The sequence below is a fragment of the Bos javanicus genome, chromosome 11, assembly GCF_032452875.1.
Source record: "Bos javanicus breed banteng chromosome 11, ARS-OSU_banteng_1.0, whole genome shotgun sequence".
NCBI lineage: Eukaryota > Metazoa > Chordata > Mammalia > Artiodactyla > Bovidae > Bos > Bos javanicus.
Window position 1 is genome coordinate 49,973,273 of NC_083878.1, and position 8,008 is coordinate 49,981,280.

An 8,008-nucleotide genomic window follows, 5' to 3' on the forward strand; every position below is an offset into this window, starting at 1 on the left:
TCCATCTGGTTTCCCAGCTCCAGCAGCCTGGGTTACACACAAGCACTGAGCGCATCATGAATAGGAGGTGGAATGTGTATGGGGGAACCTTCTGTCTTCCTGAGCACTCTGGTGCACCCTACAACAGTGGAAAGTCCCAAGCCCTGAGCTCTATTCACAACACGGAAGCCTAATTATCAAAGCTCGCCTTAGAAATGAAATAAGAAAATGAGAGACTTCTCTGGTGGTCCAGTGGTTAAGACTCTGTGTTCCCAATGCAGGAGGCCCAGGTTCGATCCCTGGTCAGGGAACTAGATCTCACATGCCTCAACTAAGACCCAGCACAGTCAAATAAATAAGTAAATAAATAAATAAAAAGAAAATGAAGCCAGGACTTCCCTGGTGGTACAGTGGCTCAAAATCTGCGTGCCAACGCAGGAGACACGGTTTGATCTCTGGTCCAGGATTATTCCACATGCTGGGGAGCAGCTAAAGCCCACAAGTCGCAACTACTGAAGCCTGTGTGCCCTAGAGCCTGTGCTCTGCATCGAGAGAAGCCACCACAGTGAGAAGCCCGTGCACCACAACTAGAGAAAGCCCGTGTGCAGCAATGAAGACCCAGTGCAACCAAAAATAATTTTTTTTTTTAAAAAGGAAACGAAACCAGAAATTCAATTCAGATGTGTTTAAAAAGGAACATTACAATTGTATTCTAGTTTCAAAGCAAGCTTCATTTTGTTATTGGACCAATAACTGGTTTCTGAATGCTTCGGTTCAGTTCAGTCACTCAGTCGTGTCCGACTCTTTGCGACCCCATGAATCTCAGCACGCCAGGCCTCCCTGTCCATCACCAACTCCCGGAGTTTACTCAAACTCACGTCCTTCGAGTTGGTGATGCCATCCAGCCATCTCATCCTCTGTCATCCCCTTTTCCTCCTGCCCCCAATCCCTCCCAGCATCAGAGTCTTTTCCAATGAGTCAACTCTTTGTATGAGGTGGCCAAAGTACTGGAGTTTCAGCTTTAGCATCAGTCCTTCCAAAGAACACCCAGGACTGATCTCCTTTAGAATGGACTTGTTGGATCTCCTTGCAGTCCAAGGGACTCTCAAGAGTCTTCTCCAACACCACAGTTCAAAAGCATCAATTCTTCGGTGCTCAGCTTTCTTCACAGTCGAACTCTCACATTCATACATGACCACTGGAAAAACCATAGCCTTGACTAGACGGACCTTTGTTGGCAAAGTAATGTCTCTGCTTTTGAATATGCTATCTAGGTTGGTCATAACTTTCCTTCCAAGGAGTAAGCGTCTTTTAATTTCATGGCTGCAGTCACCATCTGCAGTGATTTTGGAGCCCCAAAAATAAAGTCTGACAGTTTCCCCATCTATTTCCCATGAAGTGATGGGACCAGATGCCATGATCTTCGTTTTCTGAATGTTGAGCTTTAAGCCAACTTTTTCACTCTCCTCTTTCACTTTCATCAAGAGGCTCTTTAGTTCCTCTTCACTTTCTGCTATAAGGGTGGTGTCATCTGCATATCTGAGGTTATTGATATTTCTCCCGGCAATCTTAATTACAGCTTGTGCTTCCTCTAGCCCAGCGTTTCTCATGATGTACTCTGCATAGAAGTTAAATAAGCAGGGTAACAATATACAGCCTTGATGAACTCCTTTTCCTATTTGGAACCAGTCTGTTGTTCCATGTCCAGTTCTAAGTGTTGCTTCCTGACCTGCATATAGGTTTCTCAAGAGGCAGGTCAGGTGGTCTGGTATTCCCATCTCTTTCAGAATTTTCCACAGTTTATTGTAGATAGGAGGAAAAGGGCAGAAACCAGAAATTCAGTATAACTTTCCCAAGGGTGTCACTATTCCCAGGCGGAAGGAATAAAAGTGGTGGGGTGAGGGAGGGAGGAGGGGGCGTGAGGGTCGGCCTGAGCTGCTTCAGCGTTCTCTGACACCCCGGTTCTTGGTTCTGACACCCATAGGATTTCCTGGGATCAATCAGGGGGAAAGAGATGGGGCCTAGGAAGGTGGGCCTCTTGGCCAGTACTTGGCCTTCTGGGTCTGTCTTCTGGGGGTTCTACCATTCAGGCTGAGTGGTACCTAGATGTGCACCCCTTGAAACAGCTCAGGAGCCTGGATGGGTTGAGGAAGGGCAGTCTTACCTCGTAAACCAATGCAGTGTGATCAGCTTTCTGAAATGATAACTCACACCTGCCTTGTCCATCCGCATCTCCTTTCCCCACCAGGGCCAGGCCCCATTCAATCAACTCATTGTCTCTGAGTGGAAAAGCAAAAGTGTCTTAAAATCTCCTCCTTATTTTTGTCTTCTTAAATTCTTAGGAAGAGCAAGGCTCTCATGGGCTCCCCACCACCTCAGAATAGAAAGGATTTCCTGGAGAGGAGGTGAGAAAGTCATGGGAATCTTTGGAGAAGAAGAGGGTCACAGGAATGGGAATCTGTGTTCTCCTGAGTGGCCCTACTGGGGATGAGGAGTCAGTGGGATCTGGGGAATAGAGGGCCTGCGACCTGTGTCCCAGATGGAGCCCCCGGAGAGCAGGCTGGTCCAGAAGGGGCCTTAGTGGGGTGTGGCCACACAAGATGCTTCATCCCCATGAGGGGTGCCTATGCAGCACCTTGGGATGGGGGAGGGAACCCCTTAGCAGTCAACCTTCCAACAGCCCAAGGATGTCAAGACCTGCCTCCCCATCCTGGCCTCTCACACCTCAGCTCCTTAGGCCATGCCCGTTCCAGCCCAGCTTTTTGTTTTTCCTCAGCAGCCACTGGGTGAGCATGCACTTGCTGTTCCTCCCCTAGGGAACATGCTTATCTTATCCCTCCAGGTGTTTACTTTTCTCCTCCTCGAATCCCTAGATCTTTGTTGCAGGCCCCCTTCTCTGAGAGACACCCCCCCTTGACCATCCCACGGAAAGCAGCAGAGGCGCTCCCAATCTCTCTCACTCCAGCCCACTGATCCCCCATCCAGCTTAATATTCCTCCAAAGCCCTCTTGCCCTGCAGACAACTGTGCTGTTTTTGAAGGTGGTGGTGATTTCTTATTTCCTTTTTCCTCAGTCTACCAACAATAGACCCCAACTGGTGCAATTATTAATGTTTCAAGGAGTGGATGCTCACAAAACGGACACAAGAGATATACTGAACGTCAGGTTGTTAAGGTCCCCCAAACCACACCCTTGGCCCCAGATTCTGGCTCCACTTCTCACTGGCTGTGTGTCTTTAGCAAATTCCTTGTCTCTCTGAATCTGTTTCCCCATCAGTAACATGGATGATAATCATTCTGCCTTAATGTGTGCATGCATGCATGTGCGTGCTCAGTAGTGTCCAACTCTTTGTGACCCCATGGACTATAGCCTGTCTGTAGTCTCCTCTGTTCATGGGATTTCCCAGCCTAGAAAACTGGAGTGGCTTGCCATTTCCTCCTTCAGGGGATCTTCTCAACCCAGGGATCGCATGCATTAAGGCAGTGATCCTGCCTTAATAGTTTTTGAGAATTAAAGCTCTGAGCACAGTGCCTGGCCCATAGCACATATCCAGCAAAGATTAGTGTCCCTTGGCCTGATGGCCTCTGTGTGTCCCTTATTTCTCTTCCCCAGGCCCACTTAGCCTCCATAGGGCAGGTCTCACTGTCAAGCCCCTCCATGTCAAAGGAGCCATGACTCCCTCAGCCTAGGTGTCCCTGATTGTGGTCCCAGAGGTCTTACCCACTGGATTTTAAGGTCCCTTTGGACAGGGGTCACACTTCAAATATCTGCCCTCACCCACCATCCAGCCCCTGATGGTCAGGCAGTGCACTGTATGCTCAGCCGTTTCTGACTCTTTGGGAACCCTATGGACTATATAGCCCGCCAGGCTCCTCTGTCCAGAGGATTTTCCAAGCAAGAATACTGGGGTGGGTTGCCGTCCCTCCTCCAGGGGATCTTCCCAACTCAGGGATTGAACCTGCATCTCCTGCATAAGCAGGTGAATTCTTTACCACTGAGCTACTAGGAAAGCCTGATGGTCAGGCAGATAGGGGACAAATCCTTACACAATGTATTATCACCATCTTCCTTTGAAGGAACTCCAACCCCCAACCTCCTCCCCCACCCAGAATCACAAGCCTGTTCCTTAAGCTTCAGAAAGCCCCACCACATCAGGCTTTCCTCCTTCGTGGAGGCCTGCGGGCTGGCCCGGCCCTTCCCAATGGGACCTGGGGTGTGACCCAGCAGGGTTCTACCGCCCCTGCCGGCCCCAGCCCTCCCTCCACATCCCCGCCCTTCCTGCTGATCACAGCACCCGAGGCTGCTCAGCCCAGCACTCCCTCTAACGGCTAACGCTTTTGAGCTCGGGTTGAGACAAAAAGCGAGGCTATCCCCCACAGCTCCTCTAGTTCTGGTGCTGGTTCCTCCAGTTCTGATATTCTGGCATTTTCCCTGGCTCCCGCCTTTGTTTCTGTTCCCATGCCCCCTCTTTCAGGCCCCAAGAGAAAGCTAATGGGGGACTTTTGTGACCTCGCCCAATTTCCAACATTCTGGATTCGGTCTTTCCCCCCACCCTTTCTTCTCTGACGTGAACTCTCTGTTCTCTCCTGGTGTTCATCAGAATTATGAGGTGTCCAGAAAAAAAAAAAAAAAAAGGCGGTGGGACTGGAAAAGCTTATCAAAAACAATTATGCCCCTTTGCCAAAGTATTTTCCAAGACAGCTTCCAGGAACTGAAAAGTGGGGTTAAATTTTGCATCGATTGCACTATAAGCAAGAATAAGTGGCTAATAACCTATGAAATCTTACGGAGAACAGGCAAATCCAAAACTAAAAGATGGTCCCTTCCAAGCCAGCCCATTCTGCGACCCCCTCCCCCGCTCTGCCGCAGGAACTCCCGACTCCTGCGCGCCGCGGGTTTCGCTGCAGCGGCACTACCCACGCATACTCAACTAAGAGACAAGAGCACGCCAGCCATGCCACGAGGTGTGTTTTATTTTCATTAATCATACAAATAATTTTCTATAATATTCCAGGGCAAACCGGAGAAATTTGGCAGTCCGATTGGAAGGTCCCCTTCAGAGACCCGCGGGCCGGTGGCGACGGCACGGAGTGCCCGGGTTCACAGTGCAGCTTGTCGCTCGTGTACATCTTGCAGGTGGCTCTTCCTCCACATCACGGCTAGGGTCTCCAAGATGATGCGGTGGAGAATCCTCCAGGTTCGCGGGAAATCTCACTTTGCTTGCTTCTCCTGCTCAATGGCTGTGGAGAGCAAGAAATGGACACTGGGGGATGGGGATCCCTGGCAACCCCCCCCAAACGGGGCGCTTGCAAACCTGGTTTGGGAAAGGCACCCACGAGGCTAGGGATTAAGAAAGAGGCGTGGGGCTGGGAAGAGAGAGGCGCTTTGTGCAACAGAAACAGGGGCTGGGGCCGCCCGATGGGAAGCAACTGCCGGATGGGGTGTGGGGCTGGGTTAACGGGAAGGGCGGGGTGGGGACTGGGCTGGGAGCCCGCGGACCCAGAGGCGGGGGCGGACTCACTCTCTTTGGTCGGCAGGGTGTTCTTCTCCTGCGTCTCAGTCTTCTTCAGCTTGGCCTTATCGAAGCTGTTGATTTCCCCCAAGTCGGGCTTGTCTGCCATTTTCTTAAAACAATCCTAGCGGGCAAATCAAGGCGGTTGGCCGGAAGCCAGCGGCCCCCTCTGCCCTCCCCGCCTCCGCTCCACGACGTGGCACTCGGGCTGGGGCGTTCCCGACACTCCGGAGGCCGAGGATCTGGGCGCGTCCCGCACCCGGCTCCGCAGCCCCAGGGTGTGGCCCGCCCGCCCTGGCGTCCCGTCGGGGAAAGGCGCCCGACGAGGCCGCCGCGCACCCTCCAGGAAAACCCGCTCTGACCCCACCCGGACTGGGCCTCCGCCCCAGGGCGCCGCTCACCGAGAAGTTCCGCTTCCAGACCGCGGCCCTGGGGCTCCCACTCGCGTTGCTGCAGCAAAAGACAAAAGAGCGGCGCCCGCCCCTCGCCTTATATAGGCCGCGCCCGCCACGCCCCTCCTCTCGCCCGCCGCAGCGGGGGCGGGGCCGGCGGCCGGGGGCGGGGCCAGCGCGGGTCTCTCACTTCCCCACCGCGCCCTCAGCTCCGCAGCCCGCTGGGCAGGACCCGGCTCTTTCCCCGCGCGCGGTCCCTTCATCCAGTTCCCCCAGCTCCGTGGACCCCAGAGTGTTGGCAGCAGGCGCCGCCAGGGTGGGTGCCACGCCGTCAGTTTTCTAGGGGGCTGCACTCCCCCCTCTCCGGAAATCCGCTGCTCACCCGCAGCAGGGGCGTGGGAGGTCGGCGGGGCCAGGGTGTACGGTTGGGTATGGGTGTGAGTGTACTAAGTGTGCAGTGTATCATTGTTGAGTATGGATGTGCAGACGTGCTCGCGCGCTTTACAGCAGTCCCAGCTTGCAGGAGGCACCCACCCCTGTGCAGTCCCCACGTGTTTTGCCTTTAGCTTCCCGGAAATCCTCCACCCCCTTTCCCACTCCTCCTGGAGGTGAACGCCTGCGGGGCTCACACTTAAAGAATCCGAGCCAGGGGTCCTAGAGATGAAAGACAGGGAAGTACAGATAGATTTCCACTGCTCTTTGCTACTATTGGGGGCCCGTTGTTTCCGTTTTCGAGCTGTGGAGTTCCTGCAGGACCCATCGCTGGTGCTCCCTTAGGACGCTTGTTACAAGCATTGTCTGGCAGCCCCCAGGGGCTTGCTGTGTTTTTTTTTCTCACAGGGCTCCTAGGGACGTAGTGTCCCAAGGTTCGGTTTTTCTCCTTGAGTTAACCTTGAATATGCCCCTACAAAGGTTCTTGCTTTCCTTTTCAATCCATTATAGGAGTATACGGCAACTCTTCAAGTCTTTCTTAGAAAAGCTCTATCTTCATTCTGTTCAACATCTTTAGTTCCATAAATGAACAACCCAGGGGGTGAAGCTGGTCATTTTATTCGCTCTGAACTTTCCAAATGTCCAGGAGCATTACTAAGCCCTTTTATTTTCATTTTCTTTTTTGAGGGGGTTGCAGTGGGTCTTTGTTGCTGCCAGGTCTTTCTGTAGTGGCGGCGAGCAGGGGCTTCTCTTGAGGCTTCTTGTTGAGGCTTCTCTTGTTGTGCAGCCCAGTCTCTAGGGCACACGGGCTTCAGTAGTTGTGGCACATGGGCTTAGTTGCTCCGTGGCATGTGGAATCTTCCTGGACCAGGGATCGAACCTGTGTCCCCTGCAGCAGCAGGCACATTCTTATCCACTGTGCCACCAGGGAAGACCAGCCAAGCACTTTTAAATTGGCATTTTGTGGAAACATCCTAAGTTCTGTCCCAGCCCTTCCTGATTTTGCCGGCTTTTTTTTTCCCCCACATTCCCTCAGTGCATTTGGCACAGAAGGAAATAAATTTGGGCTTATGAATTTGATATACCAAACTTCCTGTGTGCCTTTGGGCAAGTGTTTTCTTATACATCTTCATTTATAAGAGTTTTGGCATAAAACTTAAGTGAGATAAAGAACAGGCATCAAGTGGAAGCTTAACATGGCAGCCCCATGAGAGTGGCACACACACTTCATTTGTGTATCAGTCAACTGTTGCCACAGTATGCCGTGTAACAGACTATCACAAAAGTCAGTGGCTAAAACAATAATCACTTGTTCTCGCTCACTCCTCTGGAGGTAGGAGCTGCTGTGTTGGGCTCAGCTGGGCCTGATTTCACCCTGTTCCCGGGACCTAGGTCTGCTTCTCAGGTGTCTCATGCTCTGGCCCAGGATCTAGCTGGAGCTTGTTCTCAAGGTGATGAGAAAACAGCAAAAGGGCTGTTGCGTAAGAGTGTGCAGAATTGTTGAAGTGTGTATTAAAGCATACCATGTCACCTCGTGTCTGTTAACATCCCGTAGGCCAAACCAACCATCAGTGGAATGGAGATGTGTAGTCCATTCATGGTGGGAGAGGGAGGGGAATGAACATTTCTTAAATAAACATCCAACTTCACAGGGTAGGCAAACAACCATAACAAACAATTCCCAAAGGGCCTT

The 8,008-nt window shown here is 52.1% G+C and overlaps 1 protein-coding gene and 1 non-coding gene across 2 annotated transcripts; one reads left to right on the forward strand and one right to left on the reverse strand.

Annotated features, from left to right (window-relative positions):
* The first annotated feature begins 217 nt into the window (after positions 1-217).
* TRNAG-CCC (transfer RNA glycine (anticodon CCC)) lies at positions 218-290 on the forward strand. The gene has a single exon. It is a non-coding gene; the product is annotated as a tRNA-Gly (tRNA).
* Positions 291-4,934: 4,644 nt separating this feature from the next.
* Positions 4,935-5,998, reverse strand: TMSB10 (thymosin beta 10). The gene is made up of 3 exons (XM_061432711.1): positions 5,893-5,998; positions 5,501-5,615; positions 4,935-5,219 (listed from the first exon to the last, which is right to left on the reverse strand). The coding sequence occupies exons 2-3, from the start codon at positions 5,598-5,600 to the stop codon at positions 5,191-5,193; spliced, it is 129 nt and encodes a 42-aa protein (XP_061288695.1). The 5' UTR covers positions 5,601-5,615; positions 5,893-5,998; the 3' UTR covers positions 4,935-5,190.
* Between the last annotated feature and the right edge of the window lie 2,010 nt (positions 5,999-8,008).

Bases quoted from the DNA above. Each gene is read 5' to 3' on its own strand.
- TMSB10 (XM_061432711.1), bottom strand. From the start codon at position 5,600: ATGGCAGACAAGCCCGACTTGGGGGAAATCAACAGCTTCGATAAGGCC. The intron at 5,220-5,500 runs GTGAGTCCGCCC...TGCTCTCCACAG, and splicing joins CACCCTGCCGACCAAAGAGA to CCATTGAGCAGGAGAAGCAA.